At 34.7% G+C, this 14,357-nt stretch overlaps 1 protein-coding gene across 1 annotated transcript in view; it reads left to right on the top strand.

The window, feature by feature from the left end:
* LOC142350722 (coagulation factor XII-like) overlaps positions 1-13,149 on the top strand; it is a 91,716-nt gene extending 78,567 nt beyond the window's left edge. Inside the window, exons 3-4 of the mRNA XM_075402665.1 lie at positions 2,910-2,999; positions 12,702-13,149. Coding sequence (XP_075258780.1) covers positions 2,910-2,999; positions 12,702-12,847 — 236 coding nt within the window. The 3' untranslated portion in view covers positions 12,848-13,149. The remainder of the gene's footprint in view (positions 1-2,909; positions 3,000-12,701) is intronic.
* Positions 13,150-14,357: the final 1,208 nt, after the last annotated feature.

Genomic DNA, 14,357 nt, shown 5'->3' with positions numbered 1-14,357 from the left:
GATCCTGGTTTTGTTGTCGCTCAGAATATAAAATATTCGGATATTGAAAGTAGCGATATCTTTGTTTTTGATGCCAGCTTGGAAGATCACTCTGTACCCTAAAAACCTGTTCAATTATTTATAGGCAGAAGAGGCAAGTCAGAGAGAATCAGAGGGGCCATTGTGTAAAACTGCAAGGCAAATTTAGAATGCACCTTTAGATTTAATTAACCAGAGCAGGCAGTGTTAAAACTGGTTTTAATTTAAATTATTTGAATGTTTTGAAATCAAAAGGAAGCGGCTAGAAAGAAAGAGAAAATAAAGTCAAACAGAGGGCGGTGGCGTTGATAATTTAAAAAGGAAGAGAAATAAAAGCGGAGAAATGGAAAGATTCAATAGGAGAGGCTAAGATAGATTTCATACCGCCTATTCTATTCCCACTTAACTGCCACTACCTTTTATCTTATGGTTAAGGGTCGAATGATAACCCCCTTCTTTATGTAGGTATTATGTAGGTACTACTGCTAACAGACCAAAAAACACTGCAATAAAACACAAAGTTTTCTCAGTCTAATAAAAACTCAAACACTATTAGACTAACACTCAATAATATTGTTTTGCATTAACGTCAGTGTTGAAACCGAATTATGAAGAACATTTTTTTTCAACCACTCGAAATAGAGATTGAGATTTAAGGATCTCAGAAGAGCATAAAGAGGGTTTCCTGCTCTCTTTGGTGAACCTTTAAAAACATTCCAACTGCAGTTTGATTTTTTTCATTGCTTTGTTTTGTTGGCAATCTTAACGAATCGATTTTGTGACAGCAATTTTTTGTAGAAACAAAAAATTTTATCATATTTTTAGTGGACCTACTGAAGAATGATGATATACACAACAAACCCTTCTTGATAGAAAAAAAACAACAATTTAAAAAAAAAATATTTGTTGGAGCTTAGAATTTTTTTCTCCTTGCTGTAGTAACCCTCACAGTACTTCGTTTAGCTGGTAATCATATAGCTAATTACTTTCTTTGTATGCTGTCGATTTATACAAAACTGAGCCTGTAGGAGGGGGAAACTTTTTCTTCGAAAAATAGTTTCCAGAACTTCACCTTAAAAGACTTACTTGTGCGATTAATATTTGAAGAAAATATTCTATGTTTTTTGATACATATATTTTACGGTTTCATTGTTCTGATTATTGCTTTGAATAAAAAAAATCTCAATGACTTGGAGGTTGCCTTTCAAAAGAAAGGCATATTTGGCTTCCATGATGTCAGGCTTCAGAAAAAAGAAAAAAAATAACAAGATTTTGATGTAAAATGACGAACAGTTTTGAAAATTTTGGCAGGAGAGTTATGAGGCGGGTTTAGATCTCATCTATTGATCAATGAAACAAGACCCTCCATTAATATCACCGCATTAGATTGTACTTGTTGTTTCTGGGATTAAGAGTTACTTGACGAAATGTTGAAGAGGAGTTGGAGAGCGTGCGTTCGATCCCCGTACGTAACTATATTTTTGCACTTGTACCAACTCTCACTATTGTAAAATCAGACTGAACGCAAGCCTGACATGACAAAAAGTGTCATGAATCATCAAATGGTTCAGTAATGATGAGGAATTGCTTTTATACTGGCCCACTACTGAAACGCACTTGGAGATAGGTACGGGTAGTTTTGTTCTCTTTTACAATCCAGTGATTTATATTGTATTCGGTGCTGTTTTTTTACAAACCAAAAATTTGATTGTATTGGTGTTTTGTCTTTTTCTCAAGTCAAAAAGTTTGGGTTATAATTGGGCGCCGTGTTTTTTTACTCGAAGAGGAGTATTATAGAAGTGCCTTTTTTATCAGTTTTTTTGAAGTGAATTTTGAAGGAGGAATAAGCGAAAAAATAGAGTGGTTTGAGAAAAAATGAAGAGGGGATTGAAAAGGGATTGGATTTTTGATCAAACCATTGTTGTGGAGGATGCGAAAAATGAGGCGTGGAAAAAATATTCTAAACGAGCGTTTTTTTTTGTTCACAAGCACTTTTTTGACACTTTTGTGTAATTCATTTTGGATTTGAGCGAGAAAACTCAGTATGTCTAGATTTATTTTGTTACAAGTTGAGTTTATTGTTACTTAATTTGGGTTTTATGCAAACTTTAAGTTTTTTCAACCATTTTGCTGATCTTTAGCAATTTTTGCTGAGAGTTTTAGCAATTTTTAGCCTATTGACTTGTTTTTCTACTTCAAGTGGTATTCGAAAAGGAACCGATTACTTAAAGAGTAATTAGGTAACAGTTAAAGTTAGATTGAAAAATATCAGAAAAAAATTCAGACGTTTATTCAATTTTCTTATTTTTTTTACAGTTCTCTGCTTCTTAACAATGTTAGACAAGTGTTTCAGTCTAGTTTGATCTGTCATAAGCTTTCCGAGTAATTCAATGCTCTTTTTGATGCAAAAAACTTATCCTTGGCTTTGTGTGCCCTTGTTACATTTAAAAAGTTTGTTATTTTCTTCACATTTTTTGATGTTGTTATTTTTTTTTACATTTTTGATGTTGTTTTTAAGAGTTTGTTTTCGTTGAATGACTTCAAATATGGCGCTCATTCTGATGAGTTTTTTTTTATTTTTTAAAGTTATTTGATGGCTCACTGTGTTTCGGCAAAGAAGGCGACCGAGGTTGTTCCGGAAATCTTCCGGCTAGATTTTTCGTAAAGATCTGATCAAACATTTTCATAGTTTTTGAAACTTAATTGGAGAAGTGACTTTGGTCACGCCGAAGAAGGAACTGGAGCGAGAAACGAATGATCTTGCGGCTTGAATTGCGTGGACTTGTACTGGTTGAAATTGCCGTGTATTGGTTGAAATTTGAATTATCATTGAACAGCCATTATTACCACCAACCATTTTGGATGGTTTTTTTCTCATTGTCTTGTTTCAGACATGTCCGATGCTGATGGCAGCATTGGAAGTGTATTTTGTGTAATGGCTTCTAACGATGTGGCTGGTGACGTTTGCGCGGGGGATTCCGGTAAATGCACTTTCAACAAAAATAATGTCAACAAACTGATTTTAAACTATTTTTGTAATGCCGTATCATGTTATCATCAATGGATAGAAATGTTGAGACAATTTATTTTTAAAAAAATTAAGAAAGCAGCAGTGTGTTAATCATAGAAGTGCATGGCAAAAACTGTCCTATTACTCAGCTAATCAATAACTAAATTGTCAAAAAATTCGTTTCTTTTTATTATATATAAGCGCAAAATTTACGTACATCTGCACAAAAATAGATAATAGAAATATGTCGCTCGAGGTATCGTGCAAGTGTCAAAAATATATAAATTATATAATTGTAATTTGATTGAATCTGTGCCGAAGGTGATTTTTTTCCCGATAATAGCAATAGTTCTAACCAAGCAAGATTTCTATGTCCGTTGATATAATCGTACGAGAAGTTGACGAATAGTTGAGTTATTGGAAAGTTGATTAGTGGACAAGTTCATTATTGGATATTTTGTCATGTAAATTTGTAGAAAAAGTCCATAGAAAAAGTTAAAGCTGATCGATACGTCAAAATGCAGTAGTAAAATAGATACTTAAACAAGTGCAAACAGCAAATGGTGTCCGGTAAATAAATTCTGGAATAACTAATCTTCCAAACAAACAAACTATCTAATAATGTACAGTCAAATTAACGAATAAAACATTTCTGCTTTCTGCTTATCTGTAAAATGATATAATAAGAGACCAGATCAAAAGAAACGATTCAATTTTTCGCTTAATTTTGCTCTTTTTGAATGTCTGTAATTATTTGAGGGTTTTCTGACATTTCTGACTACCTGATCAAATGTATCGGGATTGTGAGAACTGCTTACTTAAGGCTGGAAAAACTGCGCATAAAAATTGAATTCTCTATAAGCAACATTGGCAGGAAAAAATCCTCAAAAATATCTGCTGTCAAGCACCGGCAAGTCTTGGTGCCTTTTGGAACCGCTTTCAGGCCTTATGCAGAAGAAGACGTTTCTCTTATTTCCTAATGTTTTTCCATAAACGACATAAAACATTCGGTTTGGTTTACCAGTAGTTGAGGGACCATCCTTATCCTGAGTTATTGAAATCACATTCAAAAGAAGGTCACTAATAAATTTCAGCCTACTACTATTTTTTTATCCAGACAGAGGAGGAGCGAACAATTCTAGAGATGTCACAATTAATGCCCTGCATTAATTTAGACATCATATTTTGTTTTTATTAATTTTGATATTGAGATGAAAGAGAAGTTTGAGTAACATGAATTAATTGGGGTCCACAGTGATCAAGTACATATTTTTGTATTAGTAAATATTATCTGTGATCTCAATTAGAAAAGTAACCGGGTCAGTAATGGCGTGTATTTTCAATTCCAATGAGGTAAATGTAAGGCAGACCCTTGTAGTGCTCTTTTTTTACAGCCACAAGGGAGCGCGAAGTAGACTGACCTCGCTCTCTCTGACTAAACAACTTTGTAAAACATTGGAGATAAACATCAATTATAACGGCTGTAAGAATATTCAGCACCAGAGTCAATGATAAAGAGATAGTGTAACTATCTATTAGGCTGAGTAAAGTTAGGCGTGCATGCGTTATTTAGAAGAGAATAGAGTCTTCTTAGTCTGTGATTGGTAAAAAATACTCATTCTGCCATCTGTAGACTGCTGAATCCATCCAGCTTTAAGAGCTTCGTCCGAAGTGTAGATTGCAGCTGAATTTTTGTTAAATGTTTTGGTCGCGGTATAGTGAAGTGGGTGACTGGTGTCTTCAGCAAGTGGGTCACATCCTGTCGGATGTGGAGCCAGAGAGGGTGTCAGTGACAGAGTATTATTGCCAGTGACGTCGACCTTGATGGTACGTTTCCAGCTGCCTTTAACTGTCATGGGCACAATGACCTACTTCGGTTCCCGTATTCAAAATAGACAGCATGATTCTGTCTATTACGGAAGATTTCTAGATCGCGGACAACTTATGCGGCCAGAGTTCGGTGGTTCAGGTTCACATCACAAGGCGGCTGCGTCGCAGGATGGATTTACGACATCCTTTTCTTCTTGATGTGGCTCTCGGTTCGCAAGTTTATCGTTTCTGCAATGCCGATCAAGTTGGTTAAATGTATTGCGGTGCACACATTTTTTGGCGGCTCCTGCTGTACTTATCTGATAGGCGCGAATATCAGTAGCTCCATAAAGGGAAACAAAAAGGAAATAGTTTCTTATGGAGTCTGAAAAACTTAGAGTTTCTTCGCAGTATTGCGGCTCATTTTTTTAAAGAGTAATGGACATAGCAGTGGGATCTGATTTTGGTGTTCACATACTGTAGTCACGAACTGAGGTGCATGAGGGGGTTAATTCTATGGAAATAATGCTGCACAAACATTTATTTTTGAATTGTTTGGGGCTCTCTCCTCTTGTTGACACTATATGACTGGTTATTGATATCAATTTGCCTAGGATGAAAAAATCAAAACTGCGGATAGAAGTGGTTATACCTCTGGTAGACGCGATAGGGGGCTGTATATCTCCAGTACATAGTGTTCAGGTAGTCGTTGGCACAATCGGCCAAAGCAAAGAAGTTTTTGGACGTATGCCAAAATATCTCATTAAATTGAAGATTCATTGGAAAAGGAACACACGCCAGAGAAAGATCTCGATAACGTCCCTCCAACATTTATTCGTTCTCTAGCTGACTGATCGTGCTTTTTACTGCTGTGAATTGGATTTTGTGTTCAGGGGTGTAGCAATATAATTGATCATCTCGAGGACGTGAATGCCGTGCTCAGTGTTGATTCCAAGGGCTTTAGTCAGTTGGTGATGGAAATTGGTTTCAGTCGCTCTGTGGTTTATCCTTTGCGTGGGTGCAAAAGGATTTGGTTCGAGCTGCTTTGAAGCGAACTTGAACCTCGTGTTGGACTATTTGTGGGCCTTTGAGAGGACCAGGCCTACCTTTGCGTTGAGCAGCGTGGTGAGGACGACGGTTGCGTCCTGACTGGACACATTCTAATAGACAATGTTTCAGCTGGCACTGCTGCGAGTTGAGAGATCTTCCAATTTGTAGATTTCCCTGGATGATGTACTTTTGTAGTGAGAGGTTTGTGTGATTTAATTCTGCAATTGTAGCAAAAGAACGATCAGGCTGTTGTACCTATGTGTTTAATAATGTTTTTGGGTATGTGGTGTTGAAGACATCAATAGAATCGGATAGACCCAGAGATGCGTAGGCTGAGGGTCGGGCTTGCGAACACTTCCAGATATTATCAATTCTAGTCAACCATGTCTAGAGTTGACCGTTCGGATTGATTGGCTTAAGATTCATCTACCCAAGACCAAGTTGAGAGTGGAAGCTCTTCTATGGAGCCGACCAAATGCTCTTATTTTGAGCTGCTGGTAGAGCGTTGCATTCGAGTTGCCTGTGATGAATTAGATGCATTGCCATTCAAGAGAGGGAAATAGCAGGTTGCGCCTGACGAGGTTGTGGCAAGGCCTGCGTCATAGTGAACAACTCTGGTGTTTGTACCTCACATTTTTCTTGTAAAACTCAGAAACATTGCGACTTGTTGTTTACATCAAAAATGAACGTCTGGGAGCTATTCATGGAGACTTCATGGGACTGTTTTTTCACTAGGCAATTTACCAATTTCTAGTTTTTGTTTTTGTGTGTTACAAATATCCAGGTTTATATTGAGAGGTACTAACTTGGTATGCGAGAGGAACAAAGTTTGGACATTGAACTTTTTTGTGCATAACAAAACAGCAACATACTCCTTCTTTTGAGGGAGTCGTGATTATATTGCTGTAGAAGTAAGTACTTTATCATGATAGCTATGATAGAGTTGTTCTGACATCTATTGTTGTGTTATTATTCCATTTTTTTGATGAATATGGGATTTTGCAATTTGAATATAGGCCATCGATTTTTCGCATAGAATTTTTTATTATAATTAACTGCTTTTTTAGCAGGCTTGTGATTTTAGAATAGTGCTTTTCACTTTTGACATCGTCGACATGTATGTTAAAATATTGAGTTTTTTTATGGGTTGTCATTTTCTAGGAATTGTTAAAGACATAAAATGCAAAGTGGAAAGAATTATCTATAAAAAATTTAGGCGGTTTATGTTGTATATAACAAGTATCGTTTACCTTGTCCTATTTTTTTGTTATTCAGTTTGATTTGCGTTTCAGCGACAAAATTTTTCTAATATATGAGGTTTGAGTTTTTGATTAAAATGTCGTGAAGCACTTTTCCTTAATAGAAAGATCAGGCATTTTGTTTAGTCTTACTTGTTTTTTTTTTGCATTGGTATCCATCCTGTTCTCTTTAAAAACATTACTTTGTGAAAAAAAAATTGTTCGTTTTACTCAATCTCCCAAATTGAAAAAATCTGAGATGCTCTCTGTAATTCTTTTCTTGTTTTGTTTTCTGTGTCAAAAACTTATAATTGCAAATCGGTCCCTAATCATTCCAAATTGTTTCATGTTAGCAACGAAATCAAAATGAAACACTGTTGCCCATATTTTATTTTAATTGTTGTTGAGGTTTCTCGTGTTTAAAATTTGGTTGACAAATTGTTTAATCTTTTTTGAACGTAAGCATTATTTGCAGCTGCTTTTTATTTTGGTTTATTTCAGGTCCAATTGAATGTTTTTTCCGAATTTTGTTTTTTTTTCAAAATTTTTATTCTTTTATTTGCTGGTGCTAGCTCATTTGATGCAAGTATTATTTTTCCACTATTTCAGTTAGTTGATTTCCTGAGTCTGAGAAAAATTTGGTCGGAATATGGTCATTTGAAAGAAATTGTTCATTATTTAAAAGAGTTGTAATTTTCTCTATAATCAGTTTTATAATAAGTCTGAGTGATTTAAATTTTTGCATTTTTAAACGGTTTTTTAAATTTAAAACTGACTGTAGGAGCTATGTGAATGAATCTGCAAAAGTACTGGTGAGAATGGTCAGAAAATCTTTTTTTGAAAAAAAGTTGTCATAATATAAAATAATTTCAATGTTCTCTGTAATCAGTTTTATAATCAGTCTTTGTGTTATTCTGATACATTCTGTTTTTCTGGGATTTTTGGTTTAATACTGACTGTAGAAAAATGAATTTCTAAAAGATTTGGTCAGCCTGCATTATAAAGTACTTCAATTTCTAAAGTATTTTTTGAAGTTATATTTTTCAAGGATCAGAGAGGGAAAGCAGTAGTAAAACGTAGCTTGGTTCAGGAACATAGATACGAATAAACCCAAATTATGAAAAAAATCAGAATCAAATTCAGAGCTTGATTCAGAGTCTTATCAGAGAAAAATCAGAGTTCAATTCAGAGCTTGATTCAGAGTCTGATTGAGAGAAAAATCAGAGGCCAATTCAGAGCTTGATTCGGCGTCCGAATCAGAGAAAAATCAGAGTCTGAATCGGTTTCTGAATCAGAGAAAATTCAGAAACTGATTTGGAGTCTGAATCAGCGAAAAATCAAATTTTGAATCAGAGTCTGAATCAAAGAAATTTCAGAGTCTGAATCAGATTATGATTCAGAGCCTGATTCAGAGTCTGATTCAGAAAACTGCAGGGCAATTTGATCTGAATTAGACTCTGAATCAGTGCTGATAACTTTTTTTTCTGATACAGTGCTGAATTTGCCTTGGCGTTAGGTACGGCGAGGTATTTCAAGTTTTCGCAAGTACTGATTTTTGTTCAAATCATTTCTCCTAGTTTTTACAGTTATTTGTCTTTAAATGATAGGATAACTTCTTCTTGCGTCACTATTTTGGTAACACACTTGACAAAACTGTTTAAGTGATCATCTAACTTAAAAGTAAATTTTTACTTTTTAAGCCTTTCTTCTTTACACATATATCGCTTTTTCTTAGTTTTTCTAATTTTTGTTTTATAGGGGCGGTCAGTTTGATCCAGTCATTAATGCTAATTTGTGCTAAGATTTTAGTTCAATTTTGCTGAAGCGACTCTGCGCCTTCATGTGTGCGTGTTTGCAAGAAGCAGTCAATCTTGAGACATCTTGTGCAATTTTTTCGCACAAAATGTTTTTGTTTTTCATTTTCTATTTTTGGGTTGCGGGTTTGTTTATGGCCTTTGTTTCAGCTTTCTGACATAAATGTTTTTTTTATCTTTTACTGTTTTTGATTCCGTTGCTTCACCTGATTGACCAGCTGCATTTCAAATAAATTTTCGTTTCTATCATTTTTTTTTCAATTTTAATTTAATTTGATTTTTTTCCTGTTTGACCATTTGAGGGACTGACATACCACTGCTTGTTTTGCAGACTAATCTTGAAATAAGGCTGCGCGTTCAAATTAGCAACGGCTGTAATGATATTAATCACAAGTTTTTCGGTATTATAAGTAGGATCATGCTTTATCGATGCCTTCATTGCGATTACTGTTTAAAAAGTGACAAGTATTTACTCATGCATTTGTTGGTAATTTTGTTCATTAAATATAAAAAGGGTTTTAGCTCAGCAGTTATGTTTTGTTTTAAGTTCTCAAGTGATGGCGCACTTATGTCAACTGGTTTGGTTGTTTGAGGCGTTAGAGGCTGTCCCTATATGTATGGAAGTAAAATAAATGAATGATGTCATATATGATTTTTTTCGGTTCTCAACGATAGACATTTTCTTTTTTTAAGATGAAACTGTAAAAACTTACTAGGACTTATGCGGGGCCCGTAGAAAACTTCCAGTTTCTATAGTCTGGCTTCTAAAAACGATTTTAAATGTAACGCTTATCTAATACAAGTCACTTTTTCAGTACTGTTTGGCACCAGGTAAAATTTTTCACATATCTGAAAATTATACTATCAACATTACTATGATTACAACGAGATTTTGTACACTTTAATTGTGGTGTTGCTCTTTTTATTACATCATATGGATTTCTAAAAAATGAGGTAAATAGCCGAGACTCCGTTGAAATACATTTAGATATTCACAGTAAAAGTTTTCAGGTTTTTAGTGAGGTTTCTAGTTTTTGAAGAAACTTTCTATATCTTGCAAATGACCTTCTGTATTAGGTAGAAATGAGTTTTTTACGTAATCTTATTTATTGCGAAAAATAATACATTTATTTTGTAATAGCATCTAGTAACTGTGTTTTGAAGCGGTAGTTTCTGTATGAGCGCTTTTGTTCTTATCTTCTTTTGATAGGAGATATTTATTTGATGTATCAAATAAAGGAGGAGTTATTGTCAGTTATTATCGGTAATAATATGGTGAGAGTTTTAAAATCAATGATATTGAGGCCTGTTATTGAGGCTGTCCTGTTTTTTCACCCCTATTCTTTTAAACTCCTATATTTTAACCCGGATTTTTAACCCCTATATCATTTTACCCCTCAATTATTTAACCCCTATAATGTTTCACCCCGATTTTTAGCTTGCAGTAATTGAGGATAATTAGGCCCCAATCAATTCTATTTAGATTTATTAATACAGATTAAAATCGAGGTGAAATGCTTGAGGTGTGAAAGGAATTTTCACGCATCAATCATTTCACCCCGACTTTAATCTGTAAATTCATGGATCACAATTGTCTGGGACAAATAGCTATCGACTGAATAGTTTAAAGCAAAGCTATTACAGTTAGCGAATTAGTTATCTCATCTAGTCCATAACGGAGCAATTAAAAGCAATTAAAAGGTGAATGGAACACAAGATTTCTTGTTTCATTCCATTTGGAAATCAGCATGATATCTGCCGACTTCGAATTTACTGATTCTTCCAAAAACAAAGAATTATTGGTCGTAGAAGGCCACGAATTTTATGTTACAAGAATAAATTAATCACAACCACCTGGAATTGTGCGAAATATTAAACATAAAAGTGCAACGTTTTCGCATTTACAGAAGATGGCCCACTTATTTGCGTAAATGGTGAGCACATTCATAAAACTTCTATTGAAAAGCCGACCACACGAAAATTTATAAAAAGAGAGCAAAACCGTGAGTAAAAACTTAACGCCCGCATTAGCCGTAGCGTCCGCAATTTTACCAGTAACTGACGCTATCTCAACCCAGTATGCGTTGCCGTCGAAACCAAATTTAATATTAACATCACAGCGTTTAAGAAAAACTATGTAAACAAAAATTTGTCGTTCATTTCAAGATCCGTCGGACCGGCATTTTGATATACCCGATACGTTTCAAGAGTTTTTGCGATATGACAGCGAAAAAGACGAAAACGAGCGTATTTTAATCTTTGGTGATCCGTAAATGACATCGGTTCTCGAAGGCTCGAAGTTTTGGCTTGAGAATTACACCTTTACTTAATCGCCGCAAAAATTTCTGTCATTTACAATACATTTTACATGATAGATTGTAAGCCCGATAAGGTTTGTTAGATTTTGAAATTGCCCCAATCGTCCTCCTGTATTCCCCCACAAATCTGTAATCAAAGAGACGCAGCCATTGAGGGAGCTGCTAAAACAACTTATGTTGTTGAGGACTGGCATTACGGTATACAGGCCTTGTACAGCGGATCCCAACCCGGTTTTGGGAAACTTTTGTCTAACTTACAAAAAGAACTTACAAAAAGACGCTGATTTTGAATGCCTCATCTGGGCAAAAATATGCAAAAAGAAAATGTTTGAGAGCTTGAAAGGAAACGTACAGAACTTGATGGAGGCTTACAGGATGAATCTGATATTCATTTTTTCAGGGCTATTGCCAATTTCACTTAGTTAAGTATTTAAAATTTAATTGTAATTGTGTTTTTGTGTTAATTTAAGTTTAAACTCCATCTTAAAATTTTTTGGCTTCCTCCTTGCGTACTCACGAAGTTATATTGAAGCCTCATACCGTGACTCCTTAGGAAATTTGATCCCGGTCTTTAACCCTATGATGGGACCCATAATGGGACCCGAATGCATGGCTCTAAAAATCTGTCTCGTCATTATTCTTCGATTTCAAACAAACGCAAGCTGTTCAATGCCGCACTCTTGAAGGTCAGTAGTTTTGTGGTATTTAATTCCTTTGAACTTTAGTTTTGCTAATTGTTCTTGTGGACGCCGAAATAGATAAAAGGTTTCGGTGTTAAACCGATTTCGGGGTGATTAAATTGCGGGGTGAAATGACTGAGGGGTGATTATATACGGGGTTAAATTATAGGGGGTTAAATAAATTGGGGTGAAAAGAAGTAGAACCGTTATTGAGGGTACGGTTGACAAGGGAAGTTACTTTAAATTGTTTACTGATAAAATGGATGCCGAGTTTTATTGTAACTTGTGCCAAAACTTAACTGTACAATTACTCGAGGAACCTTTGGTACAAATAGAATGTTTCATTACTGCAATGTTTTGTTTGTCAGCATTGTAGGATACTAAAGGTTTAGCCTTCCAAGTTTAGATGAATAAATTCTCCAGTCAAAAAAATCCTTCAATTTCTATTTTTTATTTTAGTAAGACATAACGATAACACTTTTTATTGTAATAATCAAGTCATATATCTTGATGATAACTACCGCAAACTGTATTATGAATTAAAGACTTTAGAGAAAGAAAAAGAATGCTCTTGTTATCTAGAACAAATCAAACAGTAGATGAATTTTAAAGAGGTTTCGTATGGAGTGCGGCTATTATATTATCAACATTTTGCCCGCAAAAAAACAAAGAAAACTCATTCTAAGCACCCAAAACGACTTTACGTCCCCAGACTGCAAATGAATTTCATAAAAAAGAAGATGAAGCAACTTTTAATTTTTTAGGTAGTCCACTTTATCCATTAGACGCAGATGAAGAACCAATTTGCCTTTACGGGATTGTAAGCTATGGGTGGCACAACTGCACATTCTTCAGTGCCCATACACGGATTCCTTTCTTTCTAGACTGGATACAGTCCAACATGGACTGAAACATGACAAGCAAAAGACATTCCCGCCAACTTCTCTATCTTTAAAACGGTTTTGTGAAGGGAACTTCTGAACTACTGATAACTGCAAACGATCGTAAAATGCGAAATTTTAATGGAACAACTTATTACACATTAAAAAAATTTTTTGAGGAGGCTGATGGAATGAAAATTAAAATGAACCAATCAGTAGATCTGAAAAGTACCTGATTCAGACATAAACTTGGTTCCTCAGTAGATCTGAAGCTAAAAAACAACAAATTCTCAGTAACCTATTTTCATTGAGCGAAAAATGCTCAATTAAATAATTTTTTATCACACAAAAGTCTGAAACACGATTTTTTCCAGAACATGTTATTTTACAGAATCTGCAATGTTCACAATGACGTACATCCCTTTACAAAAAAATGCAGAGAGATAAAAACACATCTTATCCCTAAAGATAAAGCTAATAAATTTTTGTTTGTGCAAAAAGTTCAAGTGTAGCATCAATTGAAGCATTGCAGCAGTACAATTTTAGGGCAAATTTGTAAATTATTCCAGGAAAAACACATGGAAATGAGAAGATAGAAAGGAAAACTTGAGCGGTACATTTTTACTTCGGCTTGCTGCGCCAAGAATTCAGTTTTAAATCTTCATTTTTTTCTCTTGCGTGTTATTTTCTCTTATTTCACGCTGAGTGCAATCTGAGTTTGTATACTATGGAAAGCTGTGCGCAAGAGCAGAGTTATTGGTCGCATAGATGGGAAAGGAAAGCACTATATTGTTTGATATGGTTACTTTCCCAGTGTTCTGTTGAGATAGAAAAAAGAAGCGTTGATAGCTATTTACTATAAAAAGAGCAAATTTTAGGAGATCTAGAATGGCTAACTATTTATTGATTTTGTTGTAACATCAGTCGAATTCAACCTCGTCAAACTTTTCTTTTTTGAACAGTCCTTAAGAAAAATTTTCTCAGATTAAAACCAGTCTCTAAATAAGAGAAAATCGGAGATTTTGTTCGAGTGCGAACAGAAGTTGATCAAAAAGTCCGTCAAAACATAAACAAGAAAAAACGCTATGGAACTAAAGCAAAATTCAGTTTCGCGAAGCAGTAAGTGAAATCAAGTTGAACGGAACATGAGATTTTTTACGAAAAAGAACACTTGCATTATTAACGTTTATGCTAAAATTAGACTGTTTAGTGTAACTTTGATTTTTTTTCTCATTAATCTCAATTTGTGATTAATCAGAGAATTGTAAAGTTTTCAGTGGTTAATTCTAAATCTAGTTACTGAAAACTTGAATCTATTTTTGAATTGGAGTAAACTGTTCCCTTTCTATTATTCTCGAGGAATAAAAATTGAAAAGCAGAATTCTGAGCTAAACGAATTTTGAATCGGAGAACTGAAAGATCTGTTGGACATGTTGTTTACAGATGAGCTTAACTAGTATTTTGTTTCCCCTCCCAAAGTGTAGTAATTGTATAATATAAGCATCCGTTAAGTGGACAAGGTGCACTAAAACATTGATA

Source organism: Convolutriloba macropyga, chromosome 12, assembly GCF_964194025.1.
Source record: "Convolutriloba macropyga chromosome 12, txConMacr16.3, whole genome shotgun sequence".
Lineage (NCBI taxonomy): Eukaryota > Metazoa > Xenacoelomorpha > Acoela > Convolutidae > Convolutriloba > Convolutriloba macropyga.
This window is presented reverse-complemented; position numbering and strand designations above follow the sequence as displayed.